Raw genomic sequence first — 16,951 nt, forward strand, 5'->3', positions numbered from 1 at the left:
GAAATATCATTTATTTTTCTGGATTTTGGCATATATTTACTTTTACTTTTCATGTTGACTTTAGAGTACTGCATTTGTTTCTATTATTTCATTCTGCACAGTATACCTTAGGTTTTGCATCTCAGCTCTCTACACCCTCTGTGTGTAGTTTCTGATAATTGCTTTTACCTCTGATAAGCTTTTACCCTGAGCATTAATGATTGATTACTGCATCAGTCTGCTTCACATTTTTATCATCTCTCAGCTTCCATGATGATATAAGTATTTTTTATCAAACAGGATAATAATATTCTACTTTATATGGGGAAGTTGGCTGCAGGTCAAACAAAAATAGTTTTTACCTACGTTTGGTGTTAAAACTTTTAGATAAAACCTGCATTAACATTCTGTTATGCTAACTCTGCAATTTCAGTTTGTTCTGGGATAGGTGGTGTTGCCAGAACTTGAAGTCAGCTCTGAGGATTTAGAAAAATCTCTATTAAGATCTTCTTTCTTGTATTGTCTGACTCTATCAATCTTTTAATCCTTCCACTCTTTTTTTTTTCTTTCTTCTTTATATAAAAAGTTCAAACTCCTCACAAGTATGGCGAACACATTGTGACTTAGCTTTGAGGTCCTTTTTGGCCCTGGGGATTGACACACTGTCTTAATTCTCCTCCTCTCTTCTGAAGTTTTAAACTTGATAGCTTAGTACTTGTTCTCTGTACCTACAGCAGTACATTTTATGAGCCCAAACTTCCTCAAACAGGCTGTCAGATTCATCAGTTCCCCCAGTGACAGATTTTCTCCAGCTTCTTTTCATATAGCATACCTGCAGAGAATAGCTGGTTAAATTGCTTGAATCTCCTTTATTATGAGGAATGGGCTGGAACATAGCACGGGGGCATTAGGATTGAAACTGGTTATTCAGAGGAAAAAGATGAATGTATACGAGAGAGGGAGTTTGCTGAACTCTGTGACTTTAAACTTCAAACAACCCCCCCCAAGAAATCAACTCAATTGTTTTTTAACGATCTGTCAAACCTCCCAACACTGCAATGTCCTTCCTTGTATTTTGAATCCTTTCCTTCCACTCCCACATAGACCCTCTTTTGTCTGTCTTTGTCTTTTCTGTCCAGCCTTGAAGGTTTCCTTGCTCCATTTAGCTAGTGATTTTACTATCTAAACCGAATGTGTGCTGTGTGTGTGCTGTAAGCAATGATTTGGACTCACTCTTTGCCAGTTGTTACTGCCAAAAAAAAAAAAAAATGCCCCGAAAGAGAAAAGCCAAGATATGTTTTCTTTCTCACTCATATCTAGTGCACTGCCAGGGACTTTTGGGGGGTTATTCATGGTCTGTTTATCTGAAATTTTTCCTCATTTTTAGAAGTCAGGAGTGGAAAATCCCTTACTAGGTTAGCCAATCCAGTCCCACGCTAATGCTGAATGTTCCTTACAGTACATTTATGTGAACCTAACTGATTTTATCTGTATGGTCTTGCCTGTCTTCATTAGAAGAAGATAAATAATTAATTATTGAGATTTCATTCATTTTACCTGCCTGCTCTTGGCAGCTAAAATGTCTTAAACAAAAATCTACTCTCAGCTATACCTCTGTGAAATCGAATTCAAGTAGATTTGGTACAGTGTGTGCAGTGCGTCAAAGAGTGAATTGACTGCAACCCTTTGTTCACCTTTAAATCTGTTTTTAGTGTATGCTCCTCCCCTGACAACAATTTCATTGTGTTTCTTTGTGCAAATCAAGAAACGTTGTGCATGTAACTTTAAGTAGTTAATGAACCCCATCAAACAACGGGAGCACTAATGTGTGCGTCATTTGTTTTGAAAAAACTCTTATAAGGATCTGGTTATTTTAATTTTGAAAAGGCTATGTATTTCTGTAGCAGTTCTAGGTTGACAATGGTGTTTGTATTCTTTCTTAAAACACGATTCCTTGCTTTATGTGAGGAAAATGAAAGGACAATAGGGAGATACTCGATTACAAAACAAATGCTGATTTTTTTTTAATAGATTCTAATCCTCAGTTCCCTCTGGATCCTGAAATAACCATAAAATCAGGACAGGGCAGTGCAAACTATTGAGTAAGATTTAAATAAGGAACCTTGAATCACCCTAGGTAAAGTTAGCATACCATCCCCATGTCACAACCCAATGCCTCATACTTCACACACCTCCACTGCACCTGAGCTTTCCCTGATGTGAATTCACATCTAAAATGAGCAGATGGCTGTGTGAACAGATAGGAAAGCTGGTGAAAGAGGCATGAGCTACCACGGCACAGGCTAGTGCAGAGCAGCTGGGAACAGCTTGCAAGTTGGAGATGAGCAGTTGTGCATGTGCTGGCAGTGACCATGTGAAGTCTTTGCAATCTTTATGTGCCCTCAGGAATTATTAAGAATTTTAACTGGTAATCATTTCAATGCTGGATTTTATGATATTAAACATCTGACTCTGAGAATCAGGTGGAAAACCATGTTAGCAAACATTGAGCAAAAACTCTTTTGGCCTGGTATTTTTTATTATTATTTTTTTAATTAAAAAAAAAAAAAAGAATATTAAATTGTCTATATGTGAAATTTATAAAGCAATGTTTGGATTTTTTTTTATACTGGTTTCCTACTAGCAGTTCATGAAGGTGTGAATTAAAGCTCTTTAAGCATTACTACTATTCAAGAGCTACTGTGTAAAGTTGGTTTTATCCTTTGGTAATGTTCAGTTACTTCATTATTTACTCTGTCATTCTGTTGACTTCTCTGCTGATATCAGAAGTTTCTGTATGTTCCTCTGTGCTGCACAGAGCTTCCAGAAGCTCTGTGCAGCAGGAGCAGTCAGAGCAGGCTGGCAAATGCAGCTGCTGTGTCACCATCACTCTTCCAGAGTTCCTGGATTACAGTAACCTGTTTATGATCATGACTTCCAACCCAAACTGTGTTGTTTGGGAAGCCATCTGGCTACTTCTTGTACCTAAATCTGTATATTTTTGGCATACAGTTCTTCCCAATTGTAGTAGGCTTCAGTCTTAGGAAGGTTAAATGCTCATGGATGGAAGAAGTTCCCCATTTTGTTCACACTGAGATAAAACAGAGTAATGTTTGTCACCTCCAGGGTGCTCTGCACTACTTTGAAATCTTAAAATACATAAATGTAGTGTGAAGAGTGCTCGGTTCATAGTTCCCAAACTAGAAGTCCTTTCATATTCTTCTGAACAGCCAAGGCAGCCTCTTACTGAAATTTAGGATTTAGGAATTATGGTAAGACAGGAACCATCCCTCATTGAGGGAGGAGTTTCCTAGAGTTGTTCCTGTAGGTGTAGAGCTGTTTCTTTTCGTGGAGAGGGATGAAAGGCATGGCCTCTGGTAGCATCAAGCTTTGTATAATTTCAGCTACACTGTGTGGCACTAGCAAACTAAAAACTTTGCATTAAGCTTAACATCTTCTTGCAGCGACATTGATTATTTACATTGCAAATAATATGGCAAAATGTGATTAACTGTGGACTGTAAGTAGTTGATGCTATATGGGTGTTTTCTTTTTCTTCCGTGTTTGTAGGAATTCCAGAAATCTCTTGGTGCCAAACACTCTGTATATGATACCACAAACAGGACTGGACGCTCCCTGAAAGAGAAAACTACTTTGGCCGATGACAATCTGAAACTTGATGATATGCTGAGTGAGCTAAGGGATAAATGGGACACAATTTGTGGAAAATCAGTAGAAAGGTAAATGAAAGCCAATCTAATTATTGAGCAGATAAGAATAAGGCTTACAAGAATTCTTCAGGCTTCTGTTTTGGCTTCTGTTGCACAGAAGTAAAACCAGAGTGGCTAGCGTGTCTCATAATTAAGAGTGGGAGGGAGGGGGAGAGGAACAGATGAGCGTTCCTCATCTGTTTGAGGAACCTGCTTTGTGCTGGTCAGTACAGACTGGATAAAGCCCCATTAACCTAATTGGTAAATTCCCACTTGAGCGGTGTCTCCTACGTGTCTGCCTCAGGAGCCACTGTGTCTGAGGGTAGCATGGGGAAGCCAGGAGAATGTTGCCTCTTTTGGAGACAGCAGAACGTGTGCATTGCCTGGGACTGTTCAGAGCCCCAAGAAGCATTGTGTTCATCCCACTGCAGACCTACGCTTTTGTTTTTTTCCCCACTATTTAAAAGGGGAAAGAAACACTAATTTAGAGCTCTTGTTTGTTAGCATTTTATGCCGAAAATTTTTTCCTTATGATTTTTAACTAAGTTTATTCTTTTTGTTGTGTTCATTTTTTTCCCCCAGACAAAATAAACTAGAGGAAGCCCTGTTATTCTCAGGACAATTTACTGATGCTCTGCAAGCTCTCATTGATTGGTTATACAAAATTGAACCCCAGCTAGCAGAAGATCAGCCAGTACATGGAGACATTGATTTAGTGATGAACCTGATTGACAATCACAAGGTAATTCCAAATATATTCTTTTTTAATTACTAGACTGCTCATAAGTGTAGTCTTTTAATGCTAATTCATTTTTTGGCTATTCTGTAATTTTAGAAACGCGGAATATTTTTATGACATAAACATGTTGACAATGGAAAATGCTATAAAACAGACTTGGAAGCAAAGAACTTGTTAATAACTCGTTGGCACCAATTAGCATTGAGATACTCAATTTAATGCTGCTATCTTGTGTATTTATAAATATGTCAAAAAGCACAACTGTGTATTTATGAATGTGTGTATATGGAAAGAAGTGTCAAAATTGATTTTACTGGAAATCTTTTGGGGAAGAAGAGAAAGGGTTTTATTCAGTACATCTGCTAACCAAATGTCCAGTGCAGTTGTTGTGACTCCAGCAGCCTTTCTGAAAAGGCAGCAGTGAGCATTTCAAACCTGCAGAGCTGCTGCATATTCACAGAGAAAAGCAGTTGCAGTGCTTAAGTCGTGCATGGGAGTACACAACTAGACAACAACGACTCAGGAAACCTACACTGACTGCAGTATTTTGTCAGTGAAGTGTCTTTGAAGAAGGCAGCACATAGGGGATCTAGGGCTGCGGCTCTGAATCGCAGTTCTGGAGTTCAGTTCAGTATGTCAGAAGAAATGGCTGTTGAAGTTACTACTAGTGACACGGTTAGAGCTCTGGGGTCTGGGAGGCTTTTAGGATGACGGTCCGCCTCTTCTTCCACCAGTGACTTCCAGTATCCAAACACTGCTTGGTGAGAAGACAGCTTTGTCTCTTGTGAGGAAAAAAGTATCTAGAAATGCAGGTTATCTATAAAAATTACCCTGAAATGTACTAGAATTGCTTCTGAAGTCCAAGTGCATAGCATAATTACATCACAGTCAGTGGCACAAGATTTGGAATTTACATTTTGTCTTACTTCCTTTTAAGAGGTTCCTTTGTGAAAATGGAGCTTGTTCCAGCCATGAATGTGAACATACTCTCACATAAATATATGAATATGTACAGATTTACAGCCCTACAGCCTGACCCACAGATGAAGTTTTATTTCTGTTTTTATGATTTTTCAACCTTTTCCTTGATTGTTTGCAGTTTATCTGATCTTTTTTTGTGCTGTGGCAGTCTTGCACATTCATCACAGTGTCAGATCAATTGCTTTGATAAAGAGCTTAAAGCCAGTGTGGTAAGAAGGCTGGATTTCCCATGCATTGCATCAGGATGCATTGTTCCCAGGATCTGCCTGACATTTCCCTACTAGATTCCAGTTTCATTAGGATAGAGTGTAAATATCTTCATATGAAATCTAGTGAGCAGAACTTGTACATTTTGTGTCACTTGCACTTACCATGGACTATGCATTAAACTATGCATTTAATATTTTGATACATTCTTATAACCAGTAGGCTTTTTGTCATTTTCTATAATTGTTATCATTACGTGTTATAATTACATTATTAAATTAAACATTCCAAACATATTTGGTGGTCCTAGGTTTTCCAGAAGGAGCTGGGAAAAAGAACAAGCAGTGTCCAGGCTCTGAAGCGCTCTGCCAGAGAGCTGATAGAAGGCAGTCGAGATGACTCCTCCTGGGTCAAAGTCCAAATGCAGGAGCTAAGCACCCGCTGGGAGACGGTTTGTGCCCTGTCTGTATCCAAGCAAACGCGACTGGAACAGGCTCTCCGACAGGTAAAAGAGTGCTGCTGATTCCACATCTCCTATAGGAGAAGCAGAGAAAATACTGCACAGTGTAGTTGAAAAAAATAATTTCATTTTCACTTCATGTCATTCCATTTCGTTCAATTTCATTTGAAAACATTCATTTTCTTGTTCATGCATTGTTTACCATGTCTTTGCCCCTTTACCACAACACATAAATAATACCTGTTAGTACTTATTATTACTATTAGTAGTAGTCTACACCACAAATGAAAACCAAATGTTTCAAAAGCCTTACCATCTAAGGAAATCACTGAAGTTACAGACAAGCATGAAGTTTGATTAAGAACTATGACCCCCTCACAGGAAGCTGGAGATTGCAGTCATGCTTATGCCCTTTGTGCTTTATTAGAAAGAAGTAAATTTATGTACTAAAAACTTGTTTACATTGGCACAATTACAGAAGAAATTGAGCTGTGCTGAGTGCACTCAAGAACCAGAACAGTCTATCCGTGTCAGTATTGGCAGGTACCAGTCCCAGATGAATAGGCCCATCTGTATTGGTTGCAGACCTGAGATGTCTGCACTGCTCACGCAGACATACAGCTTGGGTTGATGCTAGCTTGGGGTTCCAGTAACAGTGATGTATCCACTGCGTACAGGATTCCTGCCCTGCTTTTCCCAGGGTATTGTGTTTGCCCATCTACCTGGTATCTCAGCAGGAACAACTCTGAGCTACCTCAAACACTGATTGTGCCTGATTGTGGCTGTGCCCAAAGGTGCGACTTTCTTGTTCTTTCCAGTCTTGAAAGGGTCAGTCACTAACAGACTCTCGGTTAATTTTGCTTAACCAGTGATTTAGGCTATGCAGAAAATACAGTTCTCATCTCTCCAGCTGGTCCATGAAAGCACGTCCCATGTAATTTGTCAGCATAAAGGCATGACATTCTCAACTGAGCTGCAAATACACTATAAATCAGATAGCTAAAAGCATGAGCAGGCTTTTAGGCTTCCTATAATTTTTTGGGAAGCATGAGATATTTTTACGGTTATAAAAATGTAGTACTGTATATCACTGACTTTTTAATGGAAAGTTAATGTGCCAGTACTGCTCCGTGATTAATGGCTCCAAATCTGGGCTCAGTCTCCTTGTGTAAGCTGCAGCGTGTCTGTCAGGTCCCCTCATCAGTGACCGTGACTTCTTGTGTTTAACAGGCAGAGGAATTCCACTCTGTTGTTCACGTCCTCCTGGAGTGGCTGGCAGAGGCTGAGCAGGCTCTTCGCTTCCACGGGGTCCTTCCAGATGATGAAGAGGCCTTGCGTACCCTGATAGACCAGCACAGGGTAAGTAAGAAAGTGAAGAGCGTCTCTTTGTTCTAATAATCTACTAGAATGTAAAGGAAAGGAGGCAGAGTTTATCTCATGTAATCACATCTAGCATCCAAGGTTTGTTTTTGCAGCTCTTTCTATTGAGAAATTAGAAATCGAATGAATTTTGGTGCCCATTCTTGTGTTGGGCTGTTGTTTGAGTCATATTAGCTTATTATATGAAAGTAATGGGCATTTAGGAAGTTGCTGTAATCATTTAGAGATAAATTCAAAACCCTCTGGAATATATGCTGCCTGACAATTCTAACACAGGCTGTTAGAACAGCAAAAGTATATCCATCTTCTCAGCACCATTGAGCTAAGAAGACCGTATACTTTCAAGGTCATTTGTAAATGTCAGCAGAATGATGTTGTCATCCATTAACCTCCTGTCACGGTGAAACAGCATGCTGTCGTGCCTCATGTACATTAGGTACTGAAATACTGCAGTGCATTAGGTACTGCAGATACTAGATTACAGGTCACCAAACTGATTTTGCCATAATGAAATGGGAAAATGGCTAAGTCAGGAGCCTAACTGAAGAAATTTGAGTTCATATTTTCCCTCTCTTACACGCAGGCATTTTTCATGCAAAACTTTTCCTTTTTAAGTGCAGTAGTAATAATACAAAAAATATAAAGTAAACATAAAATTGCATGTGATGTTACAGACCAGATTATAATAATAACGAATGTTTGTTATTGCCATGAAGAAAGTTATAACCGTTACAAGCTTACAGAATGAAAAGTGGAAAAGCATCCTGTTTAAATTGAGTTAGGGAACAGTAGTACACTGAGCACACACAGAATAGGACTGCCTAACTGTTCTTAATAGGTAATTTTGAAGGTATTCAGATTGCAGCAGCAATACATTTTGAAGAAGTTTTCAGATTTAATTTGGGGCCCTGAAAACTGGGGGCAAACACATGTAGGTGTCAGTGTATGCCCATGTGGGGAAGTTCACAGTAGCAACGCACTCTCTGATACAATTAAATTGCTCTTTTAGCTGCATTTCCTCTATTGCTACATTTTTTGGTTGTCTTAGTACAGAGGAAAAAGCGGAATGAAATCTTAGTTAGAAAACTGAAACATTAGAAGAAAAAAACCAACACATTGGTGGTAATGGAGTGTTAAATTTCTCCCTTTGCAATGTAGACTAATTAACAAAACATTTCTGTACAAAAGTTTGAAATCGTGCTGCCAAAACTGAAGCCAAAACTTTGAGCCTCAAACCAAAGCAGTTTGTCTATGAGAAACCCTGTCCAGCTGGGGAGAACAATCACCAGAACAACGCAACCAAGCTCAGCGTCAGATGTGACTGCACAATACTTAAAATTTTCTAGTAGACTTTAGAAGATGTTCTGCCATCCACATTTTCTTTTTTAAAGGGCAAATAATTGACAATTGCTGTATTTCTATCTAACAAAGACTGTGGCACTGCTTCTTTGCCACTCAGTAAGCATGTATGTGAAAAGTCCTTCTTGAATGTGTGGTCTCTGCTCTTGAGCTTATTAACGTTAGCTTTTAAGGAGAAGACAAAAAGAAAAATGGTGTTTAAAACTAGTATTGTATACTACATGTCTACATTATTATGCTGTAATATTAATCTATAAAATAGACTAGATTACTGTGAAACTATTTGCCTAAATATGAAATGTAACTTCTTTTTATTAATCTGTGATTCTTGTAAAATAGTTTTGATATGTTTGTATCCAGGTACCTGTTGAAAGGTTTCTTCATTAACATATTTTATCCAAATGGTCTATCTTTATGCCCATTACTTGGTATTGTTTGTTTTTTTCCTTGAGCACTGCATATGATTTAATGATTTCTACTTATCTCAGCCAGTGACATAAGTCACTCACCATTGTCTCCAGGGACTGAAAGGTGTAGCGAGGTAATGCCCTGCGTTAGTTAATAAGGAGCATCCCATCTCCTCTCCTGTAAATGTGTCTGTATCACTGGACTGCCACAGTGTTCGATACAATTGGTATCCTTTACCAAGGGAAAGCTTAATATCAAGGGAAAGCTTAACGTGTGTTGAAGAGTGTGAGATTGATTTGTTCAGGGAAAATAGTTGTTGCTATTGCCTGTTTTCCTCCTGGCCCTTGCTTCTTTTGGTAATCTGTCACTACAGCCCACCTCAACTTTTTTAAAACCATTCTGAGCTGAAATATTGTAAAATTTCATGGGGTCTTATGAGAGGAGTGCTATCATGATTGAGTCTTAAACTCTGATGTGAAACTTAGATCAAAATTAATTAATAATGAAATCCTGGATACACAGCCTACCTATTCCAGACATTTAGAACAAGGTACAAGAGACTTTTTTTACACTTTTATTTAATGATATTTTCACAGTTAATTTGTAGTGGCACAGGATAATGTAATTGTGAGTTGTAGAATCTATTTTTACAATGTTCTGGTGACTTTGAATTTTATAATATCTGACTTGGCTGATCATTAATTTCTGGAATCTAAAATAACCCGTAGTGGGGAAGAGAAAGAGAGCTAAGTTAAACTTTCAGAGATGTGCTTCTATTCTGTAGCCCAATTAAAGATCTTAAAATATAAATAAAAACAATTCCACCAGGCACTGAGAGTAGTTGACAGTTTCAGTGCTCACACAGACATGCAAACTTACGCAACATTTAGACATAACAAAGTAGGCAGAATTGTAAAACCGCTGTAGTAATAATAAGAAAAAAAGTGAACTATAGAAAGGATGGAAAACGTTTTATTTTTTGGGGTTTTTCCCCCCTCACTTCAGTTCTGATCTTGCCACCCTTTCTTCTGCCAGACTCCCTAGGAACATCAGTTGTTATGAACTTGGATGGTCAGAGCTGTAAACATCCTTTTGCTTTTACAAGATTTTTCCCACATGGCAGAACCTCTGAAAACAGCTGGTTAATTAACAGCCCCTGTCTCTGTTCTCTCTGTCTCTTCTCTTTGGCTGCTGAGTTTTTCATATTTGTGTTATTATAGCTGCTCCTGAAGTCCTCTGTCATCTTGTCTGAGCATGTAATTATAGTTGGACATTTCCAGCCTCTGTTAGGAGCCTGATAGTTTATTATGAAGAATTACTGTAACTGACAGACAAACTAAGTCTTCTGAAATGTTGCCAGTAATGATTCTAACCATTGCATGGCTGATTTACAGCGCTTCTAAAGTGCTGTGATTTTCTTTCTTTTTTAATAAGGGCATGTGTATTTCAAGTACTTACAGTATGGTCGAGTGGCAGGATAGGGTAAAGATTTTAAAGCTTCATTTAATACTTTGTGTGGAATAAGCTTTTTGAGCATTTTTTCTTTTCTCAAAGAAACAAAACTTTTTTCTTTTTTTTTTAATTTATTTTTCTTCTTTCTCTTCTCTGGTGAATCTGTTCAGGCTTCGATTGATCCAGAGCCTTTCAGATTATGCAGAATTTATTCAGATTTCTCTTTCAACTTTTGCCAGCACCTAATTGAAACTGTTGCTTCTGATTTAGGAGTTTATGAAGAAACTGGAAGAGAAAAAGGCCGAACTGAATAAAGCAACAGGTATGGGAGAAGCTATCCTGGCTATCTGCCACCCAGACTCCATCACCACCATTAAGCACTGGATAACAATCATCAGAGCCAGGTTTGAAGAGGTCAGTACTATCTCAAACCATCTTCTTTGCAACAGTTCGCTTTTGACTGGAACATAGCTGACTACTAACATGGTAGTTGTACTGGGAGGAAACGATCCAGCTGTTAAGAACTAAACATTTAAAATACCCACAATGATGAATGTGAATACCATACTTCCCCAGATTTTATTTTAAAACTTATAGGCCTTTAAGAATTAAAGCAGATGGTCAAGCTTCTTTGTTTGTATGTATTAAAGGAAATAGTGCCTGACACTTCCTATCTGAGAAAAGCCAATAGTTTCTAGGAAGAGAAATGTAAAAGTTACAAAGGAAAAAAAAATACAAGGCAAACTTGAAGCATTTTCTAATTGCATTAAGGAGGCTTTGAATACAACATGTTCTTAATCTAGGAGATTTCCAAATCATTCAAGTGGCTACAAGTAAGTCTCAGAGGGTGCACCAAAGTCTTAGTTGCTAAAGTGCATTTTTGTGTGTTCATTAAGTTTAAAGAAAAACTTTATAAATCCTGCTGTTAGCAAAGTATGGCTTCAGGAGTGTTCACGAGGAAGGAGCCCAGATCCTATATGATTTACTGATTTATAAGTATGGTTTGATCAAGTTCTTAGCCTGTTACCAGAATGTGCTATTTTCTGCATGTAGGAGTACATAGACCTGAGTATTTGTGCAAAAATGTGGCTGAACTAGAAATTCTAGTTGCCTAGCACATTTAGTGGTCAGCCACTACACCTAGCACCTTTGATATTGAAATATCAGTAGCACTGGGAGGAAGCTTTGGGTTTACAGTTAGCAGGGCAATTTTAAATACATTTTGAAGAATTTCAGATGTGCAGATATTGATGTGTTGGTTCTTGTATCAAGGTATTAGCATGGGCTAAACAACATCAGCAAAGACTGGCAGGAGCGCTGGCTGGACTTATTGCTAACCAGGAACTGCTGGAAGCTTTGCTGTCCTGGTTGCAGTGGGCAGAGACTACGCTCACTGAAAAAGATAAAGAGGTTATCCCCCAGGAGATCGAGGAAGTTAAAGCACTTATAGCCGAACATCAGGTAAGGCATGTTAAGTGACGTGTATGTCCTACACTTTCGTCCTACACGTTCAAACAGATGCTCTCGTTCAGCTAGGCTTCATAATTAAGTGCAAATCTCCTTAGCTGTTTTCTCTCTTAATCACTGAATCATTTTTCAAACGCTCAGTTGAGTCTTCACTACATACACTATATGCTTGGAGCTTATTCAACACAGATGTGAGAAAACAACCAATAAAAACTTTAGTGCCATATTGTTCCAAAAGCAAACTTATAACTCCTTTTAAGAACAAGGATAGTAGTAACCATGTGAAATACGTGATAGTGCTGCTGGCTTAGGAGTAGTGTTGCTGTGTGGCTTTACTGATTGGTTATCTAAAATATATTTATGAAGAGGAGGCTGCTAGTGCAGTGAATACTTGTAAGCTTAGCCCAGTTTAGGCACAACAGTATCTTACTTATGTGAGCTGCAGTCTGGACAGTAGAGGAGTACTCCTGAGTTAAAAGTGTTGTACACCATCTCACCATACACAATACACAGTTTGACAAACTGTTTATAGATTTAGACTAACAGACAAGGCATAGAGGTTCTAACACTGCTGATTGTGTTATTATTATTTTTTACCTGCAAAACCTCTATTTTATCTGTCTTTCTTGTTAGGTTGGCATTATTAATCTTTCCGTGCTGTTCTTGTAACTTTGGTGTTTTGCTATTGTGTGTGTTTTACATTCTTGTGGTCACTTCTGTGTATTGTTAATTAAAACCACCTCTATCTGATTGCAGACATTCATGGAGGAAATGACCAGAAAACAACCTGATGTGGATAAAGTTACAAAGACCTATAAAAGAAAGGCACTTGAACCCACTCCTGTACAATCTCATATTCCTGTCCTTGATAAGGGGAGAGCAGGAAGTAAGTAATGAAGTGTTTTGGGGCAGGTCATATACACCATCGTTCTGTCTACAAAGATAACTGGTTACTAATAACCTAACAAGTTTGATTAGCAGCAGAACATTCTAATGAAATAGGGTGGATTTTCCTAATTATCTTGTATTTTTCATTGTGAGGGGACTTCTCACTTCTGTTTTTAAATTTTGCTCTATATTTCTTGAGTATTTATTTTTATAGTGTTCAAACTTTCCTGTGCTATTAAACTTCCAAGAGGGCACACAGTGAGTCTTTGCCAACTGACCATTATTTAAAAGTGCAAACAGATTATTTTATGTAAAGAGAGAGAGACAAAATTTTGCTTTTAATGTCTGTGAAATTATATGGAACTAAGCAGAAAGTCTTCTGTTCAGTGAAGTTGAATGGAAAAGAAATCTTCAAATTTTCATATTTTCATATTTTTCATATTTTCATATTTTTAGATATACTTACCCTTTGCATTTCATATTTGCCTGTATCTATACGGAACCTACTTCAAAAATTAGCTTGATTACTTTACAGATCTCTGTAAGGGATTTGCAAAAATTTTATTTAGTCTGTGCAGTTTCAGTAATGCAGCAACTACTAGTTGCTATGGGCTAGGCAGAAGTTGAATACTTAAACCGCCCTGGTCCTTCCCCTGCAATGTTAAAGAAAACCTCATTAGTTGGAATCATATCAGGATTTGGTCTCATTATTTGTGGCAAGGAGGAGTGGTTTTAGGAGGGTCAAGTACCCTTTGTGTGAATGTTTGTTTTGTTTTAACTGGGTAAGACTTACACTTTTTATCGTGTTTCAACAGGAAAGCGTTCCCCCACACCAGGCATATATCCATCAGCAGCCCAGGCACAAATTGAAACCAAAAATCCACGGGTAAACCTTTTAGTCAGCAAATGGCAGCAAGTCTGGCTTCTGGCCTTGGAAAGAAGAAGAAAACTTAATGACGCTTTGGACAGACTCGAAGAGGTCAGCAATGGACTACACAGAATGCACATATTCTTTGTATAATTTTGTTTAACCTGGGTTACATTGGCAATACTTTAAGCCATCCATATTTGTTGCATGATACAGATAACTAAAAACATTGCCACATGCTTTAAAAATTGTTGTTCTCATTTTAAATGTGAGGAGGCAAGATTTTTGAGGACCTACATTAACATTTTAAATAACTAACTATTTAAAAGAACGCAGACGGTCTCTCCTTGTTTTTCTGAATTAATTGACTTCAACTGTAAGAAATTTTCTCTTTCTCTCTCTCTCTCTTTTTGTTTTAATGAAGCTGAGAGAATTCGCCAACTTTGATTTTGATATATGGCGGAAAAAGTACATGCGATGGATGAACCATAAGAAGTCTCGTGTGATGGACTTCTTTAGAAGGATTGATAAAGATCAGGATGGAAAAATAACGAGACAGGAATTTATTGATGGAATTCTTTCTTCAAGTAAGTTTTGAAATTAATTTAATGATGAACTTAGAAGAAACATCTAATTAAAACTTATTGTCTGTATGGTGTACACAATGGGGTTGATCATCTCAGAAGGTCAGAATTCCTTTTTGAAGTCATTAGATATGATTAATTCAAACTGTAATTATTTTACTTGAAAATATTTTTAGATTGTAGAAACTCTTTCAAGTTCTAGGGAATCTTCTCTCTTAATAAGATTATAAATGGCACATTTATACTATTAGTTAATTAATATTTACTGGTTTATTGGACTCTGACAATCGTTTCCACAAAGCAGTAGCTACTTGAACAGATTACTTGAACTATCTTGAACAGATAGGTACTTTTCATTGATTATTCAGAATAGTAAAACATACCTCATAAAACCTACAGATAACTTCAAAACCAGTTCATGCGATTTTATGACTTTTATTCAAGTACTTGCCAACATGGAATAGTTTCAATTATGGAAGGAAACTGGGTAATTTCTGAAACTAGTGTTTCCATGAACCATGGCCATGTTCATATGCCTGACATTGACTCATAACAGATAAGGACCTACTACTCAACGTTATCCTTTATCTTCAAATCATGGGGACTTTTTGCTTTGAGCAGTGAAGATTCAGAATTGGGTTGCTTTTAGCACCTCACGTTAAAGTTATTTGGTAGGAGACTACAGCAGTAGATGCATTTTTCCCCTGCTTTGGTAAATGCGCTAATACTGTCATGATATGTGTTTTTTGATGTTTTGCATGGATTGCCAGAAGCTGAGGGGAAAATCCCGATACAACCAAGAGGTTAAACAGTTTACTTACTTAACTCGGTTGATATAATCTTGTTTCTGCTAAATACTCATGATTTAATTCTTGTTTCTGCTAAATACTCATGATTTAATTCCTGTTTACCAACTTAAAATTTTTCTTGACCATTTCGTAGAGAATCTCTGTATGGATTAATGATCTTTTGCTGTGAACTTGATCTAAAGAAGGATTTCGCAACAATCTATAAAGTTTCTGAAGTGGGAAGGCCTTGCATCCCAAATTTAATTATCATTGAAATTCTCACTTGACCTTTCCTCACTAACAGTTTATCTTGTGGGTATTATATTAATCTGTGGGTATTATATGCGCTTCGAAGGTCAAAATGTTGAAGTGAGTAGTTTAATCTGTGCACTCTCTTCTGTTTCTGTCTTCAAGGCAGACTATGCTATTCATTTTTAGCCAAAATCTACTGGAGATCCTGCCTTTTTTCAGAAAAATTCCTTTATGCTTTTGGAAGTCACCTAATACCTGAAAACACATTAAGATTTTTGATAAAGACATTCATTGTAATGGAATAGAAAAGCCAATTTATCTATGTTGTTGTTTTTGTATTACAGAATTCCCAACAAGCCGACTTGAAATGAGTGCTGTTGCAGATATTTTTGATAGAGATGGTGATGGGTATATTGACTATTATGAATTTGTAGCAGCTCTTCATCCAAACAAGGATGCTTACAAGCCTCTCACAGATGCTGATAAAATTGAAGATGAGGTACATTCTCTGTTTTCTTAGATTGTGGTCTATTCTACTGGAGTCACATTCATTAAGAATTAATTTGATTTCTTCCCTCTCCCTCCCCCCCCATATAATTTGAAGTTTACCAGTTACATAAATTATTTAAAAATGTGATATTAGTGGGAAAGTAATCATCCAGTGGTGTTCTTTTGCAGGTTACAAGGCAGGTAGCTAAATGTAAATGTGCAAAACGGTTTCAAGTGGAACAGATTGGGGATAACAAGTACAGGGTAAGTCTCGTAAGGACCTTCTTAGTTTTTTCAGCTTAAAGATTCTTCCTCTGATATGGTCCTGCAAGGATATAGACTATATTCATATACAGGAATTTTGTGTGACAATTATATGTTTTCTTACTGTAAGATTGTCTCAGTTTCATGTGATTTTTTCTTTTTAGAACATATAGGCTAAAAATATGGAAAATGCTGCATATCTGTATTTTTCACTGAAACTACAGAAACCATTTTCAATGTATGGGAATTTTTAAAAGCTAACTGCATACATGTGTACATACGTATAACAGCTCCTTGAAGTGCAAACTTTTTGTCTGGATACCCAAAGCGTTTATGCTGTAGCTGGTTTTCTATCATTACCATAAAAGTAATGACTGATATTTTCCTGTTGTATTGTGTTGTACTTCAAAAATCTTTAACAAAAGCGTGTTTGATCACTTTTACCCTCACTTGTCGTTTTACCGCAGCACACTGTACTTCTGAAGAAGTACAAGAAATGTGTTGGATATCCACTGAACAATTTTAGATCACAGTAAAAAAGTATCACATTGTAGAGAAAGATCTGCTACCCCTAGATTCAATAACCAGAACAATTTCAGATGAAAGATGCGATATTTGGCTAAGAAATACTAAAATGCTTGCAGGTGTTTTTTAAAAGATCACAGAAACGGCAGTG

General features: G+C 37.4%; 1 protein-coding gene across 42 annotated transcripts in view; it reads left to right on the forward strand.

The window, feature by feature from the left end:
- Positions 1-16,951, forward strand: part of DST (dystonin) — a 297,166-nt gene that overhangs the window by 267,548 nt on the left and 12,667 nt on the right. For 22 of the 42 annotated variants that reach the window (XM_038176486.2, XM_072036332.1, XM_072036328.1 and 19 more), the window contains 12 exons: positions 3,550-3,719; positions 4,272-4,431; positions 5,927-6,121; positions 7,307-7,435; positions 10,946-11,089; positions 11,948-12,136; positions 12,899-13,028; positions 13,846-14,009; positions 14,323-14,485; positions 15,253-15,285; positions 15,867-16,021; positions 16,201-16,275. In XM_038176486.2, coding sequence (XP_038032414.2) covers positions 3,550-3,719; positions 4,272-4,431; positions 5,927-6,121; positions 7,307-7,435; positions 10,946-11,089; positions 11,948-12,136; positions 12,899-13,028; positions 13,846-14,009; positions 14,323-14,485; positions 15,253-15,285; positions 15,867-16,021; positions 16,201-16,275 — 1,707 coding nt within the window. The remainder of the gene's footprint in view (positions 1-3,549; positions 3,720-4,271; positions 4,432-5,926; positions 6,122-7,306; positions 7,436-10,945; positions 11,090-11,947; positions 12,137-12,898; positions 13,029-13,845; positions 14,010-14,322; positions 14,486-15,252; positions 15,286-15,866; positions 16,022-16,200; positions 16,276-16,951) is intronic. The other 20 variants (XM_072036347.1, XM_072036327.1, XM_072036335.1 and 17 more) reach the window with 1 other exon arrangement.

Source organism: Anas platyrhynchos, chromosome 3 (genome assembly GCF_047663525.1).
Source record: "Anas platyrhynchos isolate ZD024472 breed Pekin duck chromosome 3, IASCAAS_PekinDuck_T2T, whole genome shotgun sequence".
Taxonomy (NCBI): Eukaryota; Metazoa; Chordata; class Aves; order Anseriformes; family Anatidae; genus Anas; species Anas platyrhynchos.